This window comes from Apodemus sylvaticus, chromosome 2 (assembly GCF_947179515.1).
Source record: "Apodemus sylvaticus chromosome 2, mApoSyl1.1, whole genome shotgun sequence".
Lineage (NCBI taxonomy): Eukaryota > Metazoa > Chordata > Mammalia > Rodentia > Muridae > Apodemus > Apodemus sylvaticus.
In genome coordinates this window covers 147,633,916-147,659,999 of record NC_067473.1, presented here as the reverse complement: position 1 = coordinate 147,659,999, position 26,084 = coordinate 147,633,916, and the positions used below count along the sequence as shown (strand labels likewise).

The window sequence follows — 26,084 nt, the reverse complement described above, 5'->3', positions numbered from 1 at the left end:
AAAAAGGAAGTAGAAACATTTTATGATATAATTGAAGATTTACATGGAAAATATTTCTGATAAAATTATAGAAAAAATGTAGAAAAGCATGTTAAAATTGAAGACTATCGTGGAAATTTTATATAGATATGATAATGGTAGACATAAAAGTATTCCTAAGTTGATTGAAAGTGAAATTACAAACATTTTCTGATAAAGTTGAAGATTTACATGGAAAATATTTCTGATAAAATTGAAGAAATATATAAAAAATGTTAAAATTGACAGTTTCATAGGAAATTATACAGATAAAATGGTAGACATAAAAACCTTTCTAAATTAATTGAAGGTGGAATTAAAAACATTTTGTGATAAAATCAGAGATTTACATGGAAAACATTTCTGATAAAATAGAAGAAATACATAGAAAAATGTTAAAATTGAAGATTATACTCAAAAATAATACAGATAAAATGGTAGACATAAAATAAAAACCCATTACTAAAATAATTGAAAGAGGAATTACAAACATTTTCTGATAAAATTGAAAATTTACATGAAAAATATTTGTTATTCTATGTCTTTTTATTGGAGAATTGAGTCCATTAATGTTAAGAGATATTAAGGAATAGTGGTTGTTGCTTCCTGTTATTTTTATGTTTGTGTGGTTACTTTCTTCTGTGTTTGTTGGAAGAAGATTACGTTCTTGCTTTTTCTAGGGTGTAGTTTCCCTCCTTGTATTGGCGTTTTCCATTATTATCCTTTGTAGGGCTGGATTTGTGGAAAGATATTGTGTAAATTTGGTTTTATCATAGAATATCTTGGTTTCTCCATCTATGGTGATTGAGAGTTTTGCTGGGTATAGTAGTCTGGGCTGGCATTTATGTTCTCTGTATGAGGTCTATATGAGATCTGCCCAGGATCTTCTAGCTTTTCATCTATGGTGAGAAGTCTGGTGTGATTCTGATAGGTCTGCCTTTATAAGTTACTTGCCCCTTTTCCCTTAACTGCTTTTAATATTCTTCCTTTTTTTAGTGTATTTGGTGTTTTAATTATTATGTGCTGGAAGGACTTTCTGGTCTGGTCCAGTCTGTTTGGAGTTCTGTAGGCTTCTCATGGGCATCTCTTTCTTTAGGTTAGGGAAGTTTTCTTCTATAATTTTGTTGAAGATATTTACTGGCCCTTTAAGTTGTAAATCTTTACTCTCTTCTATACCTATAATCCTTGGGTTTGGTCTTCTCATGTCCTGGATGTTTTGGGTTCACACGCTTTATGAATTTTGCATTTTCTTTGATTGTTGAGTCAATTTTTTTCTATGGTATCTTCAGTACCTGAGATCCTTCCATCTCTTGTATTCTGTTGTTGATGCTGAATTCTTTCCAAGGTTTTCTGTTTCCAGAGATGTCTCACTTTGTGATTTCTTTATTGTTTATACTTCAATTTTTAGATCCTGGATGGTTTTGTTACATTCCTTCATTTGATGGCTTGTGTTTTCCTGTAATTCTTTCTTTAAGGGATTTTTGTGTTTCCTCTTTAATGGCTTCTGCCTGTTGACCCATGTTCTCCTGTATTTCTTTAAGGGATTTTTGTGTTTCCTCTTTAAGGGTTTTTACCTGTTTACTGATGTTCTCCTGTATTTCTTTTAGGAAGTTATTTAAGTCCTTCTTGAAGCCCTCTATCAGCATCATGAGATACAGTTTTAAATCCAACTCTTGCTTTTCTGGTGTGTTGGGATATCTGGGACTTGCTGTGGTGGGAGAACTGGGTTCTGATGTTGCCCTGTGACCTTGGTTTCTGTTGGTAGGGTTCTTGTGCTTGCCTTTTGCCATCTGGTTATCTCTGGTGCTAGTTGGTCTTGCTGTCTCTGGCTGGAGCTTGTCCCTCCTGTGGGCCTGTAAGCCTGTGTCCCTACTACTGGAAGACCAGCTCACTTCTGGCAGGGTCTGTGTACAGAAGGCTGTGGAGTCGCCTGGCTCCCTGGTGCAAATGACAGCCTGAAGACCTCTGTCCCAGCTGCTCCAGTGTTCATATGCCCTGTGTACTCCCAGCTGTTCCCCTCCAGAGAGAAGGTGGAGACCTCATCTCTGAGCTCAGAAGTCAAAGTGCTGCTGGGAGATCACTCTCTCCTGGCAGGTCACACACAGAAGGCTGTGGAGCCGCCTGGCCCCCTGGTTCAAAGGGCAACGGTAAAACTTCAGTCCCAGCTGCTCCACTGGGGTCTTCTTTTTTTATAAGGAAAAAGACTTGACAAGTGTGAAAAAGTTTTAAGAAAGGAAAAAGGTTATATGTATTTTCATCAGTGTTTTCTATACTTAATAGCCTAAGAAAATAGTGTTCAAGTGGACTGACTAAAATTAAGACACTGGTCCTTTTTTACCATATTAAACCAAAATTCCAATACTACTTCTGTTACTAGCTGTGAAGACCAGGTTAACATCTGTGTCAGGGCTTCATGCCTATATCATAAGAGCAGCAAACGCCCTGAACAAAATTGCTGCTACACTGAAATGAAATAGTGTGTGAAGCTTGCAGGCCAGTGCTGGCCCTCAGTGCTGCAGTAATGTCAGGTGGCCACTGCTGCTAAGCCTAGCCCCACCCTCCAGATTAAAAGATTAATTAACATTCCTGCTATTAAATTCCTCTAGGACTTAAAATTTATTTAAGGATTATTTTCTTCAAGTTAGATACTGACCACTGTGAGAAAAAGAGAGCAGGGAAACGCATCTGGAAAAGCCTGCCTTGGTTTGTCTCTTAGATTAAGTCTGAGACTGGTCTTTCATCTCCTCTCATTGCTTTGGAATTGTGTCTCTGCCCCTCGTGTACACTAGTAGCACTCTCCTTTTGTTGTACTTTGGGGCCCCTGGAGTAGCCAGACTTCAAGGAATAGAGAATAAAGAAACCTAAACCCTGTTGGATGTGTCCTCCTCTCAGCCTCTCAATTTTTCCTTATAACAAAATCTTGAAGGATCCATTTGAAAAAGCCATAATATGTGACTCCATGTATATGTTTACACACACTCACACTCACACTCACATTGACAATTGCCTAAGAACAATAGTAAAAAGATTGGCCTTCATTGTATATCTCCATACAGCAAATACATTTATCTAACATTGTTGATCTTTTAACAGTTTCACAGAAGTGACACTCTTCTCATGAATAAAAACCTGTTTTAGACACCAAAACGTTTCACATTTTAAGCATTTCTGGAGAAGTTCTCTAGTAGCACTTGACAAAATAATCTGGCTGAGTGCTAATAGCTGAGACTAGAACCATTCCAGCCAGGAGCTCTGGGCTGGCAGGGCTTATGTGGTTATACATGTCTGCAGAAGATGCTGATAGCTTTTTGTTTGTGTGTTTGTGTTCTAGCTTGTCTTCTTTACATAGTTTCTCTCCATTCCCTACCTGCTCCATGCTACACTATTAGTGAGCTGCCTGCAGCAGCCTCTCTAATTTGTTTTGCACCCCCCCCCTTTGGCCTTGAACATGCTAGATAAGTACTCTACCATTACACTACACCCAGCCCATATAATATTTATTTCTACTTTGGTGCAAGCTTGGGTTTTCTAGGCAGAAAGTACAGGTGATGGGTGAACTATATGACCAAGAATTAATTAACTTGGACATGGTTGCTGCATTGTCTTTTGTGTTTCTGTGCTTTATCCTACCAGCACCTGAGCAGGTCAGCAACCAGTGTTGTAGTTTGGATAAGTGAGGAGGAGGAGGAGAAAGTGGAGGTGGTGGTAGAGGTGGTAGAGTTGATAAAACTACCACTTTCAGAATTTGCTGAACTTCTGTGATCCACATTCACCAACCCTCCCAGCAACTTGCAGGTGGGGTGTGTTATCCCGTTTTACAGTCAACAAAATTGAGATCCAGTGTGGGAAGGTTTTTTTGTTTGGTGAGTCAGCTGTCTGGCTTTTCAAAACAGTTTCTTTGTATAACTTTGGCTGTCCTTAAACTCACTCTGTGTATACTAGGCTGGCACAAACTCGTAGATCTACCTGCCTCTGCCTCTCAAGTGCTAGGATTAAAGTCATGTATTTCCTCACTATGCCAGTGTATTTTTTAATTTGCTAAAGGTCAACAGCAAAGCCACGACTTTATCTCACTTCAAATCCAGTGTTGTATAACAACACAGGGTTTTTTTTTCAACCTCAACCCTGGTATCTGTGATTGAATGACCATTGTAATTTTGAGAAGCACTGGTGACTGCTCTGGATGTGCTAGCAGACTTTTCCCAGGTTAGAGTATGTATATGTTTATTAAAAGTTGAGTTGATATTTTAAGTCTATTATAGAATTCTATGAAATTTCCAAAAGCTAATACAACAGTGTAGGTAGTAAAACCTCCTTGAAACCCTGCAGCCATTTCTTTTCCCCTTGCAGAGCCATTCTCATCAGTGCTACCTGCTTCTATGCTTCCACTGGGTTCTGCCCCAGTAAACTGGAGATAGTTTGCTTAACTCTGTCAGTAATCAGATATTCTGGTGCCTCTGTCTCACCCACACACTTGTGCCTGACAGGCTGGCCAGCCATGATAGCAAAACCTACATCTGGACTCTACTTCACCCTTTGAAAGGAATTAGAGATGAGTCTTTGAGCTTTGCCCCAGACTTTTTTTTTTTTAAGTTATTTTTCATGTGCATTGGTGCTTTGCTTGCATATCTGTCTGTTTTGTGTGTGAGGGAGTCAGCTCTTCTGGAACTGGAGTTACAAACAGTGTGATGTGCCATGTGGGTGCTGGGAATTGAACTGTGGACCTTTGGAAGAGCAGTCAATGCTCTTAACCACTGAGCCATCTCTCCAGCCCCTACATAGGGCTTTTAATTATGAGTGAGGTCCATGTTTTGAGGAGGAAGGAATAAGGTTTCATAAAGTTTTAAGTGATAGGAACCCTGTGGACTATATATTTCCTTGTCATCTCTCCAAAGTGTTAGTTTAGGTTTGGTAGTGGCTCCTGGGTTCAAAGCACTACTCAGAGAAGAGGCTACTGTATGTGGTTGAACCTGATGACACATGCATGTACTGAGTCCAGAAGAGACAAGCAATTTCACCATGTCACCCAGAAAATCACTTCACATACATTTAGTTACCAGTAGCAACTGAGAGGACTAGACTTTTTCCCAGAATGGGTATATTGGTTAGCAGACTGGTGAAGAGTAGGCTCAGCTATAGCAAATGTACTGACAGTATGAAGGATAGAAAGCTCTCCTGTAGAGCTCCCAGCTGTGTATGCTGCTGGTGTGAGCAGTTTTGTATAGAGTGGGCAGGAGTGTTGATGAGCAGTAGTGCAATTTGAAAAGCTTCTATTTTGAGGCGATTACTATGCTTTGGAACCAGCTTCTGAGAATATTGGTATTAAGCCCAAGGATATTCTATACCACACTGACTCATAAGAACAAAGTTAGAGGAAGAAGCAGTATCACATGTAGCAGAACATTGAGTAACTTGGCTGACCCAGTCAGGCCAGGCTCTCCTAATTATGTTATGTAACTTTTATTCACCTGATGTACTTGTCATCTCTGGGGTTTACTGCCTCAGTCAGCTAACCTAGGCCTAGGCCTGGAACCTTTTAGCCTCTGTATAGGCTCATCTAGACTTTGAATGTTTTCAGCCTCTGAGACTTGCTACTGAATAATCTCATCCTTTCAAGCTCTTTCTGAGCTCTTGACTGGCAGGTTCAGCTCAGCTGTTCTGATTCCAACTCCTCTCCAAACTAATTCAATCTGACTTCTCTCTCAGGCTCTGACTAACTTGCTCTGCTTGGCCTCATACTAACTGGCAATCTGTTTTAATCTTCTGACTCCTTCTCATTCTCTGCTCATCCTTGTCTTCACCAATGTCTAGCTTGTTCTCTCTTCAACCTGTCTGTAAAACTCTCCCTTCTCTTTCTCTTCTGCACTGTTCCCTCTTATGTTCACTATCTTACCTCTTACTTCTCGTGACAGTTGGGCATATTCTATTCTGTCAAATATTTCTATGTCACTTTGTCTGCCACTCAATTAGATATCACTTTCAAACATGGGTGCTTCCTTATACAAACTAACTTTACCTTCATTGCTTGGGATTAAAGGTTTATACTAAGGGTGTGTCTGTATTCCAGCCAGAGGGATAAAGATGAGTGCTAAGGCTGAGCCACAACACAACTAGAGACAGGTTTTTCAAGTAAACAACACAATCTCAGGGTTCACATAATCAGTATTTCAATATAACTGTGTAAGTGGTTGTTTAACCATGGTTTTACTGTCATTGGATATGTTCAAATGTATTTTAAACCCCTTTCAACTGTTAACTGAAAATTGATCAGTGCCTCTAGAGTTGTAGGCTGTACTTAAACAATAACTTTAAAATAGAAGCCAAGATTATGGAATCATGTTAGCCTTTTGCTTTAAAAGTGTGTTGTTGAGGGGTGTCTAATCCAGAAATATTCTTATTAAAAGGTAAGACCTGCTGTACAAAAGAGATTCCCAGGTGTGTTCTTCCTAGTTTAGTCATTAAAAAGTTACAGAGGAGGAGTATGGAAGGAGAAAAGAAATTAATCATACCTATTAATTAAATCATCAGATCTGGACAAGCTTGCCAATTCTGATACTTCTAAATTACATGGCCATGAGGAGATCATATAATTCATTTGAGCTTCAGTTTCTCTGCCTATGCAAGGTGATATTTATTTAAAACTGTTGGAACCATTATTAAGTGAGATGGAAAGAAGAAGGGGGAACCATGTACATGGAAACATCTTAGTAGTGTGCTTGATTTTTTTTTTTTTATGTACGTACACTGTAGCTGTCTTCAGACACCCCAGAAGAAGGGGTCGGATCTCATTGTGGATGGTTGTGAGCCGCCACGTGGTTGCTGGGATTTGAACTCAGGACTTCTGGAAGAGCAGTCAGTGTTCTTAACCACTGAGCCATCTCTCCAGTGCATAGGGTGCTTGATTTAAAGTAGGAACTCTGGCCTGTAATCCCAGCACAGAAGCAGGCAGATTTCTGAGTTCGAGGCCAGCCTGCTCTACAGAGTGAATTCCAGGACAGCCAGGGCTACCCTGTCTTGAAAAAACAAAATCCAAAAATCAAAACAAAACAAACAAACAAAAGTAGGAACTCTGTGTTCAGGGTTTAGATGAATGGTAAAATACATTTCAAGATCCCAAAATCAGTTACCATCAGTACCAAAAGACTGTTTTTTCCAGGTATGTCAGAATTGTTACACAGTTGGCATTGCCTGTTATCCAAATTGCCAGAATTCCTAGGTAGATTTCATTTCCAATGTCCTTTGGGTACCTCTTATTTTTGTATTGAGAAAATGAACTATTTAAATTCTTAGGGGACTAATACTGTGCTCTGCTCTCCTTTTTGAGACAGGGTAGACGAATCTGGCTGAAATTTTCGGTTGTCCTGCTTCAGTTATGCAAGTGCAAGGGTTACAGAGTAGTTCACTGTTGCCCAGCCTCCTTGTGGGCAAGTCTTATGACAGTGAAGTCATAAGACATGTGCCAAATTATACATTTCCCCAGCATAGGCTGCAGTTGTTCAGAGTCCCACATGTCATATTCCCTACTCGGCTATGTCTCTCCATTCTGTCAAACCTTGGCAGAGTCTACCTGTGTGTCCCAAATGCTTTTGGGAAATGGTACAGGAGTCTGCTCCCAAGGTTGCCTGCCTGTATGTGTTATGTGTCTCAGAACCTGCTTCACAAGCCCTATCAGACATCTGCTCTACTGACCTATTGTCCAACCAAAGAAGTCCCACAGGCTCACCAGGTGGCTTCAGATTTTTTTTGAGCCACACCTGAAAAAGAGTAATGCTTTAGATTGAAGTTCCCAGCCTAGGCATTTTCCTAGTTTCTTTTTCATCAGGAATGTAACCCAGAAGAATCCCTGGTTTATCTTTGATCAAGGAAGATGCTATGTTGCCCAGTCCAGAAACCAAAAACACTGACTTCCAAGATCAGTAGTTATTTATGAGTTATTTATCTTCACAGAATCTGGACATGGCCAATGCATTATAAATAACAGCAGTTCTTATTTCCAACAAGAGATGGTTTCAGCCAGCTTTAAAAACCAAGCAGCACTCAAGAAGCAGGGACAGGCCTAGTCTACAGAGTGAGTTTCACAATAGCCAGGACTACACAAAGAAACCCTGTCTCCAAAAACAAAACAAAACTTAGTGTTAGATTTCCCTCTTTGCTAATAATGAAAATTAAACTATGTTTTTTTTTTTGTTTTGTTTTGTTTTGTTTTGTTGGTTTTTCGAGACAGGGCTTTTCTCTGTAGCCCTGGCTGTCCTGGAACTAACTCTGTACACCAGGCTGGCCTCGAACTCAGAAATCCGCCTGCCTCTGCCTCCCAGAGTGCTGGGATTACAGATGTGCACCACCACCGCCCAGCAAAACTATGTTTAGATATTTAGAGTCCCTTTGAATTGATGTGGTTTAGGAAAGACCTTTGAGTAAAACTTCCTAAAGTGAGGTTCTTGGTCTCATGCTAACTTTGTCCAGGCTGAATTGCAAGAAATGACCTGCTAGAGTCATACATTGTACTTAGAGAATCAAGAGCCCATCCCCATCATAGCTGTCAAAAAAAAAAAAAAAAAAAAAAAGCCTACTCATTTTGACAACTTCTAGGATTAGATCTCCTTAAAGCATAAACACATATGAAAGACTGGACCCACTTCACCTTCCCCTCTTGCTTCCTACCTACCCTTTGGTTGGCTATGGATATTTAGTGAGAAGGTGGAGCTGTTCTCCAAATTCCCTTTTCTCTATTAGAATTTAGACAAGGAAACAAACAAATCATAATAGTACTAATGGCCCTTTGCCATATAGATCTTGTATTTGGTTAGTAATGGGGTGGGGACAGAGAGACAACAGATAAAACATATGTAAAAACCTGAGGCATGGCAAGGGTCAGACCCTTGCCCACCTCTCTAACAAAAGAATATAAAGAAACTTAAGGAATGCCTGGGCCTCCCATTTCCTTGCTTGGGGAATTGAGGAGGGAATGAAGGTGCTGGTGAAAACGGCTTTGTAAAGTTCAGTGCTTGTAGGCAGACCCTGCTGTGGAGAGTTGAGAGAGTAGCTACCATTATTGTCAGGGGCCAGCAGTTTGAAGTTTTGGTGTTCATGATGAATAAATAGATTAGATTGAGTCTTGAATTCCCCCATACTCACTCCCCCTCCAAAGAGAATACCACAGCATTTCAGCTGGGCTCTGCTGGTCAGCCCCATTCAGACCAGAGCCTAGCTGAGGCTGTGTCAGTAAAATGTTAGGACAAGTGCTGGGGATTGGGTTTTAGTAATTGACTGATCAGGTCACTAGCTGGTGCAGTGTTCTTTTTCTTTGTTGTACAGACTTTGAATTTGATTAGTAACACAGAAAAAATACAGACAATAAAATACATCTAAAAACAGGAAGTGGGAGTGTGAATAAAGCTGAGCAACAAATGCCTGCCTGCTCTCTGGTGAAAAACCAGGGTTAAGTGTGTTTCATACTTGTTTGTTTATGACAGTAGACTTGCTGTGTAGCCCAGTCTAGCCTCAGTCGTGATCCTTCTGCCTCAGCCTTCCCCAAGTGTACAACACACACCTAGCTTGGGGAAGTTTTTTGTTTGTTTGTCTTTTTTAACAAGGCAGTGATCTGAGCCCAGCCCAGGAGATCTGTATTCCAAGACACCAACAGATCGGCCAAACTCTCTGTGCCTAGAAGTTTGCAATGCCCTCTGTGACTTGCTAAATTTCCTCCCTGATGCTTCCTGCAGATTTGGGGTATTTCTATGCTAATGAGAAGCACCTGTTTTACACATTTAGTTGGATTTCAGCTACACAATAACAGCAGAAACTTTCTGTTCTTGTTCAGGAAGTCCTCATTTTCCAGGTAATTGTTTGATGTGAAAAAGTAAACTCACCGGCTAGAGAGATGGCTCAGCAGTTAAGAGCACCAACTGCTCTTCAGAAGGTCCTGAGTTCAAATCCCAGCAACCACATGGTAGCTCACAACCATCCCTAACAAGATCTGACACCCTCTTCTGGAGTGTCTGAAGACAGCTACAATGTACTTACATAAAATAAATACAATCTTTTTAAAAAAAAAAAAAAAAAAGAAAAGAAAAAAAGAAAAGAAAAAGTAAACTCACACTGGTTAGTTGTGGCTAAGGAATTACTAGGGCCTTGTCAGCCCTGCCCACAGCATCTTGCTTCACCCTAAATTCTAAAGCTTTGTGTGCTGCAGTAAAATAAGTAAATGAAGGCTGAGAGGGTTATGTGCCCAATAGTCCATTTGTGTGATATAATAGAAGAAAAGCCATTCACTTACTAGAAACAGTGAAAACTTTAAGTAAAATTGAGAACCTGGAGGGAAATGAAGACTTAGGGTTCAAAAACATTCTATGTGGGAACTAGTGAACAGTAATCTTATCGCTGCTGGAGACAATGTGACAAGCAGTCTGCAAGCAGCCTTGTTGCTCCCGCTGTTGCTGCTGTTATTACATTTACTTACTTTATTTTGCAGAGAGACCCACATGCTACCTGCTTGTAGTTGGAAGACAGAGGAGAGGACAACTTGCTATAGTTTTATTCTTTCTGTCCACCATGTGAGTTCTGGGGACAGAACTCAGGGCATTGGGCTTAGTAGTAGGTTCTTTACCTGCTGAGCCACCCTGCTAACCCAAGAAGTCTTTTTGAACCACCCCTTCTAGGGATTTTTTTAGGAGTGACTAAGATCACAACAGGCCGGTGGGGTAGGGGGTGGCGCGCACCTTTGATCCCAGCACTCTGGGAGGCAGAGGCAGGTGAATTTCTGAGTTCGAGGTCAGCCTGGTCTACAGAGTGAGTTCCAGAACAGCCAGAGCTACACAGAGAAACAGCTGTAGCATGTCTTGAAGACAGCTACAATGTACTTATATAAATAAGAGAAATAAATATTTTTTAAAAAAGAATACTGTTTCAACACCCTTTTGGTAAACAAAGACAACGAAGAAAGCTACACACTCAAAATAGTAGACTATTTAATAGAGCACTCACCTAGTATGTGTAAGGCTCTAGGTTCTCGCACACATACCTAACCCCCCCCCAAAAAAAGCTTAAAAACATAGTATATTTGTAAAGCCTTATAGTATCTGATGAATTTAAGTTTTAGCAGATCACGTCCATAGCTGGCACCTGTTCTGAGGCGATGAAAAGAAAAGGCACAGTTCCACAAGCATGGGAGGTGCTGTTCTGTAACAGCGTGAAGGAGAGAGCATAGCAGAGGTTCTGTCGAGGGCAAAGCTAGGGGTTAATAACACACTAAAAATAATCAGACTAAGCCGGGTGGTAGTGGCACACGCCTGTAATCCCAGCACTCTGGGAGGCAGAGGCAGGCGGATTTCTGAGTTTGAGGCCAGCCTGGTCTACAGAGTGAGTTCCAGGATAGCCAGGGCTACACAAAGAAACCCTGTCTTGAAAAAACCAAATCCAAAAAACAAACAAACAAACAAACAAAAAAAATGATCAGACTACGACCATTTAAATTAATATTTACTTCTTAAGGAATAGAGGTAAATAGGATATAATTATTATTTATTATATGATAATTAAAAGGGATAACATTAGAGGATAGAGTGGTGACTCTGGCTAAGAATATTCACTGTGCAAGCTTGAGTTTAGATCTACAACACCCAAGTGAAAAAGACAGTTATATCTGGTATGGAGGTGCATGCCTTTAATCCCAGCACTCGGGGACTCTGTAAGTTCCAGATCAAACAGGACTATATAGTGAGACCCTGTCTGAAGAAAAAAAATTAAAAAATAAAAGGCACATTTGGCTGCATATGTGTCTATCACCCTACTAGAAACAGAGACAAAAGAATCCCAGAGGCTCATTGGTCACTGTCTAGCTGGTGAGTGAGCTCCAAGTTGGTTAGAAACTCCATTGTAAGGGAATAAAGCAGGGATAGAGTGTAACCCCCAGTATCTTCCTCTGGCCTTTACACATGTGTTTTCATAGACTGCTTGCATACATACAGACAGACACACACTCACATACACACATGCAAAGATACAGAGACACAGGGAAACACAGATGCTGCAACATAAAACTACCTTAGAGAAAATTTTTGTACTCCTTAAAAGTCAATAAACTCAGCCACACATGATAATAGATGCCTCTAATCCTAGAATTCATAGACAGAGGCAAGAAGATCACAAATTCAAGGCCATTCTGGGCTAAAATGAAAGACAAAACTTTCTATACCATAGGTGTGATTAGAAAATAAGAGTAAGGTTGTAACTGTAGCTCAGTAATAGAGGCCTTGCCTGGCATACAGAGTGATAGCTTCCTTCCCCTATATAGCCAAAAGAAGAAAGAAGAGAAGGTAGGAGAATAGAGGAAGGGAAGAAGGGAGGGAGACAGAGAGAACGAGAGAAAAGACAAGAAAGCAGGCAGGCAGCAGGCACAAAAGGAAAGAAAGGAGTTCTAAACATCTAATGATACTCTGGCACATATTTTGGTTTGTTGGTTTTTAGACTAGCCTCAAACTTAGAATTTTCCCTCCTTAGCAGCTTCTTTAATGCCTGCTTAGTCTAGGGAATGTGCCATGTCCTGCTTCCAGCTTTGCTTTCATGTTTTAGTACAAGTTCCCCGAGCTCCACATGTGGTTATGTATTCCCGGTGGGCGTGAACCCTGCCCAATTGCCCCATGTCTCAATATTTTTAATATGTAGTCTTCAATGAACATTCTCCTTGAAGATTTTTGGTCCCTAGGATGCTACACACTACCTGTCTAATCTATCCTCTCCACCACTACCAAACAACTCATTTCCTTAAACTTTGTCTTTTATGGCCCCCTTCACCAGCTATCCAGAATCCAGTTGTTCAGTTATTTTGTATATTTCTTTCTGAGCATTTTATTCTACCTAGAATCTCTGGTAATCACTCTTAAACCTTGATATAAAATAAGTATGTGTGTACTTACATGCATGTGCTTTTGTGCACTAGAGATAAGATGGATAAAACTAGCCTTCCTCCCAGGAACATTCTCTATTCTCGTTTTGTAGCTTCTCAGGCAGACTCCAGCCCTTACATCTGCCAAATATGATAGTTTGAAAAGGAATGCCCAACACTGTTGAATACTTGAATGGTAGGGAGTGGCACTATTTAAAGGTATGGCTTTGTTGGAGTAGATGTAGCCTTGTTGGAGTAAGAGTGTCACTCTAGGGGTGGGCAATGAGACCCTCCTCCTGACCACGTGGGAGCCAGTATTCTCCTGTCTGCCTTCAGATGAAGATGTAGAACTCTGAGCTCCTACTGCACCATGCCTGCCTGGACACTGCTATATCTCTGCCTTGATGATAATGGACTGAATCTTTGAACCTGTAAGCCAACCCCAATTAAATGTTGTCTTTATAAGGACTGCCTTGGTCATGGTGTCTCTTCACAGCAACAGAAACCCAAACTAAGACACTTAGGGTTTTATTGCTGTGAAGAGACACCATAACCAAGGCAACTCTTACAAAGGAAAACATTTAATTGGGGCTGGCTTGTAGGCTCACAGGTTAAGTCCATTACTGTCATGGTGGGAAGCATGGTGGCATGCAGGCAGACATGGTGCTCCTTTAGGAGGAGCTGAGAGTTCTACATTCTGATCTGCAGACAATGGAAGTGAATGCCACATCTGGCCTAGCTTGAGCATATCTGAAAAGCCCACCCCACAGTGACACACTTCCTTAACAAAGCCACACCTACTCCAACAGGGCCATGATTCCAAATAGTGCCACTCCCTGGCCCAAGTATATTCAAACCACCACATTGCATTCCCTGGCCCCCATGGGCTGGTTCAAACAGATGAGTCTATGGGGGCCATACCTACCCATAACATAATAAAATATATATTTAGTCCAGCTTCCAAAGTCCCCATAGTCTATAGCAGTCTCAACAGGTTAAAAGTTCTAAGTTTCTTCTGAGATTCATGCAATCTCTTAACTATAATCCCTGAAGCAAGATAGAAAACCAGCTGGGCAAACTCCAAACTCTGCATCTGTCTGACATCAAAGCAGCCTTCAGATCTCCAACTCCTTTTTCATCTTTGTTGACTACAACAAACTTCTTTCTCCTGGGGCTGGTTCCACTTCCCGTTAGCAGCTTTCCTCAGCAGATTTTCCTTGGTTCTAATATCTCGAACATCTTGGGGTCCCCAAGGCAACTTCAGTGTTACAGCCTCTTCTTTCAATGTCTGGAATCCACACATGAACTTCTGGGCTTCTCCAAAGGGCTGGCGTCACTTCTCCAGCTCTGCTCTCTGTAGCACTCTAAGCTCAGGTTGATCCACTCCACTGCTGCTGCTGCTGCTGCTGTTCTTGGTATTCATCCTATGGTACTGGCATCTCTAGTACACTGGGATCTTCCACTGCAACCAGGCTTCACCAATAGCCTCTCACAGGCTCTCTTTATGGTGCCAAGCCAAACTTCTTTGCATGACCCCTTCAGTCCTTGGCTGTCAACTGCAACTGAGGTGCACCTTCACCAATGGCCTTCCCTAGCCTCTCATAGTGCCAAGCATCAGCTGCTCTCCATGACCCCTTCATACCTTCAAAACCAGTTCCACTATAATGACTATTACACATTACCGAGTCCAGCTGCAGTATAAGGTACAAGCCTAGCTATCTCTGGAACATAGCTTCTTTGTGTTCTCAGAAAACAATTCCCAAAAGATTTCACCTCAGTGATACTGGTCTCTCTCCTTTTTTTAAAAAAATTATTTATTCTTCATTTATATTTCAAATGTTATACCCTTTCCAGGTTTCCCCACTCCCAGAAGACCCCCATCCCACCTCCTCTGCCTCGATTTCCACATGCTGGGGCATCTATCGTGCCTTCATAGGACCAAGGACTTCTCCTCCCACTGATGCCCATCAAGGCATTCCTCTGCCACATTTTTGGGTAGAACCATGTGTACCCCTTGGTTGATGGCTTAGTCCCTGAGAGCTCTGGAGGTCTGGTTGGCCAACATTGTTGTTCTTCCCATGGGGCTGCAAACCCCTTCAGCTCCTTCAGTCCTCCCTTCAACACCTCCATTGGGGACCCCTTGCTCAGTCCAATGGTTGGCTGCTAGCATCTGCTTCTGTATCTGTAAGGTGCTGGCAGGGCCCCTCTGGAGACAACCATAACAGGCTCCTTTTGGTATGCACTTCTTGTCGTCTATAATAGTGTCGGGGTTTCATGACTGTAGGATGAATCCCCAGGTAGGACAGTCTCTGGGTGGCCTTTCCTTCAGTCTCTGCTCCATACTTTGTTTCCATACTTGCTCCTGTGAATATTTTGTTCCCTTTCTCAGAAAAACCAAAGCACCCACACTTTGATCTTCCTTCTTCTTGAGCTTCCTGTGGTCTGTGAATTGTAACTTGTTTATTTTGAGCTTTTGGGCTAATATCCACTTATCAGTGAGTGCATACCATGTGTGTTCTTTTGTGATTGGGTACCTCACTTAGGATGACACTTTCTAGATACTGGTCTCTTCTTAATCACCACTAATTCCTTAGCTCCAGCTAACTAGTATCAATTGTCCCAGCTGGCCCTTTTATTTTGGACTCTAAAGCCAGAGCCACATGGCTGAAGCTGCTGAGTTCTACTCCTTGGTGGAGCTGGAGCATAGCCCCCTTGTTCTATACATTTTCACCAGCTTTCTGTTTTCCAACTCCTTCACTGCCTAAGCTTGACTGTTCTGGAACTTGCTCTGTAGATTGACCTTCAACTCAGAAATCTGCATGGCTCTGTCTCCTGAATTCTGGGATTAAAGGTGTGTACTACCATGCCTGGGCCTAAACTTTTCATTGTTCCTGTACCTTAAGATCTGGATTAAAAGGCTATGTCTTCCAACCTCAAGATCTACATCACAAGTGTGCCCCTCCATTTCTGAATTGTAGTTAATTCCAGATTAAAAGTCCAAACTATTCACCGTTCAACTGCAAACACAAACAAATAAGCTTAGCTGGGTGATCACAGCTCACTTATTCTCTTTGACTCCTTGAACACAAGATTCAGCCCCATTTTTCTTCCTGGTGTCCTTTATTATTACTTGAACCATATATTTGGTATTTTTTTCTTTTTAAGCTTGCTGTGCTTGCTTGATCAAACTGTTCTTCATGAGACTAAACCAGAGAACAAAGTGTCTTCTGGGCTTTTTTTTTTTTTTTTTTTTTTTTTGAGATTTCCTTTGTCAATGCAATTAATATAAATCTCTATACCTTAGCCTCAAGTAGACTCTTCAGATAAGGGCAAATAGCAGTCATTCTTCACCAAAATACCACAAAAATAGTCTCTAGGCCACATACTGAAATTCTTCTCCACTGAAACCTCTTGGGCCAGGTCTGCAAAGTTCAAATGACTCTCAGCAACAAAGTCTTCCATATTCCTACTAGGATAGCCCATTAAGCCCCACTTAAAGCATTCCACTGCTTTCCAAATCCAGACTCCCAAAATCCACATTTTTCCAAACAAAATCATGGACAGGCTTATCACGGCAATACCCCAGTCCCTGGTACCAACTTCTGTCTTAGGGTTTCTTTTGCTGTGAACAGACACCATAACCAAGGCAGCCTGATAAAGACAACATTTACCTGGGATTGGCTTACAGGTTCAGAGGTTCAGTCCATTATCATCAAGGAGGAGGCATGGCAGTATCCAGGAAGGCATGGTGCAGGAAGAGCTGAGAGTTCTGTTCTACACCTTCCTCTGAAGACTGCTAGCAGAATACTGACTTTCTTGCAGATAAAATGAGTCTTATGACCCACACCCACAATGACACACCTACTCCAACTCCCTGGACCAAGTATATTCAAATCACCACACTAAGTCAAGATTCCAATCTCATTCCTATCTTAACAAGTGTGTACTTCTTTTCCTTCTGAGTAAGGTCCTTTCTTGTACATCTTCAGTCTTTCAACTTCCAAGCTTCTGTTTCTATCATTCAAGCTTTATCTCTCATTCTTGAAGAGAGTTAAGAAGTCTTTCCTGACCTCCACTAGGCATTACCATATCGCCCTGCCAATCTTGGCTACATGAAATCCTATTGATGTTTTTCTGTCTCCCCTTTCCCTGTAGAATGAAGGAAAGGCAGATGCTTTCTCTTGCTTACCACAGTGTCCCAGTACTTTGAATATGCCTAGTATGCAGCAGACTCTCAATAAATGGATTGACAATTATCCCAAGCACTGCTTGGCCGTGAGGATGATGGACCCCACTGGCTCTGGCTTTCTGGGGCTCCAAATCACAAACGTCTGGGTGAGTAAGTTATCTAGTGTTGAAATAAATTACTGCTAATAGAAGGTCCATTTGTTCACTGATTCTCTCCCAATGAGATTTCCTTAATGAGTTTCTGCTTCTCCTGTACTCAGAGCAAAATAAGAACTGCTTCAGCATCACAGGTGTACAGAGCTATCCAGGGCTGTGGAGAAAACTGGAAAGTCATGATGCTTAGGATGACTTTCTCGAGACTGAAAGCTACAACTGCTGGCACACAGTAGCCTGGGCTTGCTCAAGCTCTGGGCTTCTGTGTTCTTTTGTAGAAAGGATTTGGAGATTGATCTAAATTATATCAGAGAGGATGCAGAATGTTTAAGACACCAACCTTTCTTCCTTTCTTAGATGTGAACGACTAGAAGAGCAACTGAATGACCTGACAGAGCTCCACCAGAATGAGATCCTGAACTTAAAGCAGGAGTTGGCCAGCATGGAAGAGAAAATCGCCTATCAGTCATATGAACGAGCCCGGGATATCCAGGTTAGCATAAACAATAAGTAAGAAACAGGAAAGGAAGAAGAAAATGGGCAAAGACAGAAGTCTGGAGAGTCAAGAAAAGCTCCATTTGAGGAGGTATAGCTCTAGGGACTGGCATGTGTCTTAGGGACAGAGCAGTCTCTGTCTGAGAAAAATCTAGAACATCTCATCATTGGTTGCTGCCCTGGAGCTGTTCAGATGGTGCTTCTGGCCAATTTGCCTGTCTTCTGCTTCTATGTAAAGAGCTTTTGTCCCTACTCTCTAATAGGTGGCTTGTGAGAATCCTCCATTGTCTGTTTGTAGATTGTGAGAAACCTTAGCAGTGACGTTGAAGGTAAACACTCAGTTGATTTCACTTCTATTTCACTTCTCCGTGGGGAGAAGTGAAACATTGGGGTTTCTGTTTTCTATGGAGATTCTCTCAGAGGTCATGGTGGGTTTTATGAGGCACCTTGAAAGAAGCTAGTATGGAGAAGAGGAACTTGTAGAACATCCACCCGTAGGAATCAAGGTACTGTCCTGACTGCCTAGCTCACATCTTTTTTTATGTTCTTGAAGTCTATTTACATTTTTCATCCCAAGTTAATTCTGGAGTGAGTAGCATCCATTATCCATTCTTGAGCTAGGTACAGCCTGAAGCTATCTGGACCTTACCTTTCATCCTAGGAAACCAGAAACCATTGAAGTCAAGGCTGGCAAAATCCCATGGTTCCAACCACTAGTTGTCTTGGGAGGATGTCTGCCCTTGCTAGAGGAAAGGTTTGTTTCCCTGAGTGGTAAAATGGAATTTACATAAGACCTTAGGGAGAGCAGGTCACTTTACAGCCCTCTGTAGGTATGTGTGTGATCATAATATCTATCTATCTCAGAGATTGACCTGAAAAGGAAGTGTGCCCTCCTTACAGCAGGGTCACAGTTCCCTTTCTCCAATCATGGATCATTTTTGACCAAAAAATATCAGGTTAGTAAAGCACACTGCATTGTTAGAGTGGAAAAAATCAGAAAAAAAAAATCCTTCAGAAGGACTTAACTGGTAAAGTGTGCATACCCATACTATGAAATGTTGCATAGTAGCTAAAAAGAATAACGTGGCACTGGGGAGATGGCTCCATCGGCAAAGTATCTGATTGATAAGTTCAGATTCCCAGAACCTTCATTCAAAAGTCAGATGTGGCGAGCCAGCTAGAAGGCACAGCATATAAAGGTGCTTAACCATGTAAGTCTGACAACTGAGTTCAACCCCCAGAGCCTGGTAAAGGTAGAAGTTGAAAACCAATCCTCAGATTTGTCCTCTACATTTATGCCATGGCACACCCACACATATGCAAAAATATTTAAACCCAGGCATAGTGTCATGCACGTGTTAATTCCAGCAATGTCAAGATAAGACAGGCAAATCCTTGGAGCTTGTCTATTGAATGTGGCAAAGTTGCAGCTAGTGAGAGGCCCAGTCAGAAACAAATGATAGAAGGTATCCGAGGACCAACAGCCACAATTGTCTTCTGACCTTCACATGAACATGTACCCATGTCCATGTGTATGTCTGTACACACAAGAATAAGGTGAATCCATGTATTTTGGATATAATGTGATCAAGACTCACTATTAAGCAAAAAAAAAAAGGAATAACAATAAGTTATGGATCAATTTGAATAGAATACTATGGTTGGAAATGCCTGTAATAACCCCATGCTAGGCAAATTCGCATGTACAGTAAATACAGGTAAAGAGTAAACATACCAGTATGGTGGTGCTACCACAGCAGCGGAGACTAGAACTGAGAACATTGAGAGGCTGTGTTTAAAGTCAGACAGGTGGAATGTGTCTTGGGTACCTTAAATTCATAGTTTCTAAAAGGATAAAACACATAATTGAGGTCTTCTTATTAAAATGTTCTAGGCCACTCAGGAATGATGGCACATGCCTATAATCCCAGCATTCAGGAGGTGGAAGCAAAAGAATCAGAAGCTCAAGGTCATCTCAGCTATATAGAGAGTATGAGGCCAGTCTGAGATATAAGAGGCTGTCTTTAGTAAATAAATTAAGTAAATTCTAGGCAAAATAAATCCAAGTATGTCCCCTGCTCCCCATAGTTGTTCTCCTAGGAGGGCAGTAGATGGAATGGGGACAGTGCACCTGTGAGTACTGTGCATCTGGCTTTTCATATCCAGGCTGCAGCTATTGAGATCCTTGTCGTGGCTCAGGATGCACCTGGCTCCCAGATCATGTCCAGCTGTACTTCTGAGAGCAGAAGCCTAATCATCCCCTGTTTGGCCCACAGGAGGCTCTGGAGGCCTGTCAAACCCGAATTTCCAAGATGGAGCTGCAGCAGCAACAGCAGCAGGTGGTGCAACTGGAAGGGCTGGAGAATGCCACTGCCCGAAACCTTCTGGGCAAACTCATCAATATCCTCCTTGCTGTCATGGCAGTCCTCTTGGTCTTTGTGTCCACAGTAGCCAATTGTGTGGTCCCCCTCATGAAGACACGCAACAGGACGTTCAGCACTTTGTTCCTTGTGGCTTTCATTGCCTTTCTTTGGAAGCACTGGGATGCCCTCTTCAGCTACATGGACCGGCTCTTCACGCCCCCCAGATGATGCCGGCCCAGAAAGCAGTGCTCCTCACCGTCTGGAGTGCATGCCAAGAGAGCTAGACAGCAGCATTACCCACTCTGAAGTTTTCTACAAGAGAGTTGAGTGAATCTGTTTACATTTAGAATAATGTTTTTTTCTTCAAGAGACGCAATTGCAATAGTATTTTTTAGATTTTATCCAAGAAGTTTTTTGGGCAAAAATCTTGGATCATTTTTATGTAGCATGATTTTCCTTGGGATGCAAATCTGAAACAGTCCTTTAACATGAACAGTCTACAACACACTGAAGGGCATTCTGAATTGAAGCTTGGAGAACTGCACTAAACCCACTAAACAGATGCAAAAACCTGACCAGGCCCAACACCCACCCTGCCTGGGTTCCTCTCCTCATCCAGACTAACTCTACTGTGAAGTCCCACCACATTCCAGGTTGGAATTTTAGATTCAGGGTGGATTTTCCCTGCCGTGGAAGAACACAGGCATCTCCCTAGCTTTCTCACGCTAACCCTGAAGTATGATCACTTCTGAACCTGCTCCTTTCTTAACTGCCGGGATTGGAAGCAAGAGCATCAAGCCCATAGGATGACTGCACAATCCTGTTCAGTATTGTGAAGTAGCCCTTAATCCTAACTTTTAAGCAAAATCCCTTGGCCGCACTTTTAAGGTTTGGTTGTTTTTTTATATATATATGTGTATAGTTACCAACTTAAAAATAAAAAATCCGAACAACATACTTGAAGAATGTAATACTCAAACTCTCAGTGCTTCCTTATAATTTCTAATAGAATTTTTTATTATTGTTATTATTATTGGGGTTTTTTTTGGTTGGTTGGTTGGTTGGTTGGTTGGTTGGTCGGTCGGGGTTTTTTTTGGGGGGGTGGGGTTGGAGGGACTGGGTTGGGAGGGTCTTTTATTTTTTCCTCTGAAATAAAGCAGTGATGTTTTCAAATGAAGCCGTGTGGATATTTCAGCGTGCTGCTCCCTGTTGTCTTGAAACAGTTGAATTGGAGACTGTTGCCAGTGCTGCCCTCTGGCACCCTGTGGCTGCCCCAGCTCTCTGGTCTCAATCACCCACACAGCACCATCTCCCCGGCTTGGCCTGTTTAGAATGGTGAGGGGTTTATAGGGTAAGGGGGCTAGACCACACAAACTAGCATGGTAGGACTGGATTTTGTTTTCCCCCCAAGTAAATGTTCACCCTGTGACCTTGGGTTGGGATTCTCTTTAGGAAAAAAGGCTACTACTATGTTATGAGAATCAAAAATAACTCCTTGTGTTTGCTTAATTTATTGTTTAACACCCCTAACTGCCGAAACCAAAGTGATACGGAGTCTTCTTATCTGCATTTTGGCCTCAGCATCATTAACTTCAAAGCTTTATTCTGTCTGCCTAAGAGGATCCATTGAAGATGATTCTCCCAAAAAGCAGAAAAGGAAATGTCAGGTTAGAAGGACCCAAGTTCTAGGTGCACACTTTTGCAAGCTTCCTACTAACCTGGACTGACTTGCACTAATCTGACTGCTCAGTGGCTGTTTAGACACACTTTAGGAAGATAAGCTGAGCTTGGTCCTCGCCCTGTAGCCAGTTCCATCACTCAGGAGGAGCCTGATTTGTTCCATATCATTGGAGGTCACAAACGTCACTTCCAGTGGCCTCTTTCTGTGTGCCCACATGATGCATACATGGGGTCACGTACTATGCCCTGGACAAAGAAGTATGTTTTGCCTATGTCTCCATACCAGGACCTTCTTTCAGAACTAGGGTAGCGTTGCCCTGTCTGTTGGAAAGCATGGCTTACATAGCAGCTCCAGCCTCCTTTTGCTTTGGCCAGCTGGCCTTCTCACTTTGATAGTTTAACTCAGGTACCCAGTCTTCATCCCCAGATGCTTGTTCACCTCATAATAAGTACCCAGAGCAAGGACCAAAAGAAGAACAAAAACTAATTAAAACCAATGCATATTCATGCCAAAACAAATGGTCCCCAAGCCTGTTTAAATGGTTAACTTTGCCTGAAAATATTGCAGCTTCAGGCAAGAGTACCACAGGACACTATGACCTTGCTGGGCTAGCATTTGCTGCTGTAATTAATTGCTCTGGTATGGAAGAGAACCCCATGGGGCTGTGGGAGAGACAGTTCAGTGGCAACCCACTAGCTTCTTTAACCATTCCACGGGAACCCTACACCTGCCCCCCCCCCCCCCAAATGCCACTGTGGTCCATAAGCTGAAGTTGTTTCTAATTGCCTAAGGTAGTTTCTGTGGAAGGAAGAGTCTGGAGCTTCAAAGAGACAGGCAGACTGCACTGGTTCCCCATCTTCCTCTAGCAGACTGTCTTGGGAAGGACCTTCAGCCCAGGACAGGCCCGGGCCTGGCTTCTTACTGTCTTACCCCTGCTTGCTCACCAGGCCCACAGTTGTCTGCACTCAGTGCTGTTTGTAACACATCTGTTATCCTGCCTACCTGTACTTTTTGCTGCCCATCCCTGTTGCCTTTGAATTTGTTGGAATTGTGGCTGTTTGTCAGAGTCTTTTCTATTCACAGCCCTTCTATAGCCTTGCTCTGGTGGTTTTAGCACTTGATCTGAGAGCAACTTGCCCATAATTTTATGCTTCTTTTCCTTAAAACATAAAATGTAAAAAAAAAAAAAAAAAAAAAAAAAAAATCACTAAAGTGAAGCATTTCTGATTCCCTTGTCCATGCTGGTGCCTAGCCCGGGTGAGTGAGGCTGGCTGCGTTGTCCTGGGTGACTTGTGGTCGTAGAGTTGGCCATCACTCTGCAGTGAGCTGTCTGCTCCAGTTTTGGGTCCTTGGTATACTCGGTGTGGCCCGGCAATGAAGGCTTTCTACTCCTTAAGAGGTGCAGTTGGATCCATCAATGATGGTGTTTCTTTAGCCCCATCTCAATTGACATAAAACATCTGTCACCAGAACAGTGAGGTAAAGCCTTCCTCGACAGCTTGTCTGACGGTGAGCATGCTCTAGTGCGGTCTTCACTGTGTTTGGTTTTGTTTCTGATCTTGTATTCTAAGGTACTCAATGAATCCTGGATTCTGATAAGTTCCAGTGTTCTGGCCTTGAAGCCTTGGACAATACGCATTTCAAACAAAACCAAATGCTGGTGTCGGCAAGCCAGCACAGGCAAAGTGATGGTTTCCACAGCACCCCCAATAAAACTGGGATTTTGAATGTGGCTCTACAAGTTAAACATTTCTGTGTGTTGTGTATGCTAGGTGATACCCTCAGAAGGGACTTATTACTAGACTGTGTGTTTTATAGACGTGTGTAAGACTAAGACTCACGTGCACGGATTGAAGAGTAAAGAGACGATACTTGTGAACGTGTGAACGTTAACACTGTAGTTGCTAGATCTTAAGCTGCTAATTGTGGAGAGAGAATTCAGTTATGTTCTGTCTGGCTGCTGCGGCTCCTCAGCAGCACTTTTGCTGTACATAAAATGGAAATAAAGACCTCAGCTAGAAACCTGCCAATTGACTTGGGTTTGTTTTGGTTTTTTATTTGTGCATACCTCATTTCCAGTGCAGGTGTATCTATCTGGAAATTTTGGTTGTGGGTTGAAGGAGGAGAGGGGAGAGATCATCACACAAGTGCTGTGAAACTATAACCAACAACCAGAAAGTTGTCACAACCTCCATGGGCCTTAATGGCGTCATCCCAGATTGGCACGTCCTCTGTGATTCCCTGGGGCTAGGAAAGCAACTCAGTTGGTAGCTGCTTGCCGCAGGAGCACGAGCTCAAGGGCCTGTGTGTGGACCTCAGCCTCCTTGACAAAGTCAGTGCTGGAGAGAGGGAGAGAGACATCTCCCTGGTGCTGGCCAAGCCCTTAGCCACTGCGCCACAGCCCAGCTACAGAATCTTTTGTTGTGGTGGTGCTTTGCTTATGTTTATGCACTTGTCATGGTGCACAGGTAGAGATCAGAAGACAATGTTCTCCTGCCACATGTCTGTAGGTACCAAATTCAGAGAAGGTTTAGTGGCTGTCCCCGGTACCCACTGGCTCATTCAGTAGCTCCAGAGACGAGGCTTTTCATTAGGACTTTTGCCATAGCTCAGAGGCTTTAGAGATGTAGAAGTTCTGGACACAGCACACCTAGCAGGTGGGGGACTTTGTCCTTACTTACTAGCCCTGTATATCCTAACCCACTTGTGAGCTAACAGCCATCACACCCAACCTCAACTGGGTGTTGTGACAGGAAGGGACATCTTTTATGACAGCTTTAAAGATGCTGGGGGAGGGGTACCCTTAGCTTACTGTGGGCTAGCATGTGCATATCACACTCTAGGATTGCATGGTGCAAAGGGGCTGATTTCAAAATCTGATTTATTACCATCTATTAAAATCTTTAGCAGACCAAATGTAGTAGTGTACTCCTTTAACCCCAAAACAGGGGGTTTGGAGAGCAAAAGGAAATTGAGCACATTGAGTTCAAGGCCAACCTGATCTACATAATGAGACCCTCTCTCAAAAATAAATAAATGACTTAGAAAGCCTGCCAGGTCAACATGGGACACATGAGTCCTTGTCTCCAAACAACAATAAAAATAGAACAAAACTTCAGAGGGTATGAAAACATCTGAGAAACTATGGTTCAGAAAACAGATTGAGGCAGCAAATGGCCGCCAGAGGTGTGGCCAGAGGTCTGCCTCACCTGAAGGATTCAAATGTGTTGTCTTTAGACGGTGGGTCAAATTAAATAGCTGGAAGTCTTGTAAGGCCTCATTGCTTAGTCAAGAGCAGCTGGCATGGAGGAAGTGCCAGTCCCCATGCAGGTTCCTCAGCTGTGTCCTAGGTATGGAACTTGAAGGTGGGATTCCATGGCTATCCAAGTATGTAATCCCAGCATTCAAAAGAATGAGCTTGAAGGCTAAATAGTTCCAAGATGCCCTGAGCTATACGTAGTGATAATTCATTGAGGAAGGAAAAACAAAACAAAAGACGAAGGATGTAGCTTAGTGCTGGAACACTTGCCTAGCAAGTGTAGTGGCACACACGTGTAACCCCAGCACTGTGGAGTGGAAACAGGAGGCTTCCTGGGGCTTGCCAGCCAGACAGGTTCACATGCCTCACAGCGTCGGCAGTGAGAGGGCATCAAAAAATAAGGCTGAATGGCACCCGAGGAACAACATGTGGGGCTGATGGTCATCTGGCCTACACACACACACACACACACACACACACTAGAAAAGGAGGCAAAGGTTATGAACAAATGGTTCACAGAAAAGCAAAGATGCAGTAAACATTCCAGAAAAAAGGTTTAGCTTCCTATACAATCTGTATGAAGTGAAACCAGCCAGTTGGTAAACTGTATTGATTTCCATTTGTGTTGAGAAATGTTTTATTTATACAGATTTGTAAATGAATAAAAGCTCCACATTACACTGCCCCCAGCTGTCCCTTGAAGAGAGCTGGTAAGGCTCTTCCGTGATTGGCTCGTGTATGAGTCTTTCTGTAACAAACGTTTTGAAGGTTGGTTTTCAGTTGTCTATGTCTGGGTAGGGTATGTGAAGTGAGCTCAGCGCCAAAAGCCACAGAAAAGGGCATTGGGTCACTGGGAACTGACGTTACAGGCAGTTGTGGGTCCTGGGGGCAGAGCTAGTGTCCTCGGTGAGAGCAGTATATACTCTTACCTACTAAGCCCTCTCTGGAGCTGAGCATGAGGCTTTTTAAGAGCGTGTTTCTTCTCTTGTGTCAAACTTTCAAGGCAGGGTTTCACTGTGCATCCTAGGTTAGACACTCCAGCTA

At 42.5% G+C, this 26,084-nt stretch overlaps 1 protein-coding gene across 4 annotated transcripts in view; it reads left to right on the top strand.

The window, feature by feature from the left end:
• Tmcc1 (transmembrane and coiled-coil domain family 1) overlaps positions 1-21,071 on the top strand; it is a 143,103-nt gene extending 122,032 nt beyond the window's left edge. For all 4 annotated transcript variants that reach the window (XM_052174624.1, XM_052174625.1, XM_052174627.1 and 1 more), the window contains exons 3-4: positions 17,600-17,735; positions 20,014-21,071. In XM_052174624.1, the coding sequence (XP_052030584.1) occupies positions 17,600-17,735; positions 20,014-20,328 (451 nt within the window). In that variant the 3' untranslated portion in view covers positions 20,329-21,071. The remainder of the gene's footprint in view (positions 1-17,599; positions 17,736-20,013) is intronic.
• The last annotated feature ends 5,013 nt before the right edge of the window (positions 21,072-26,084 follow it).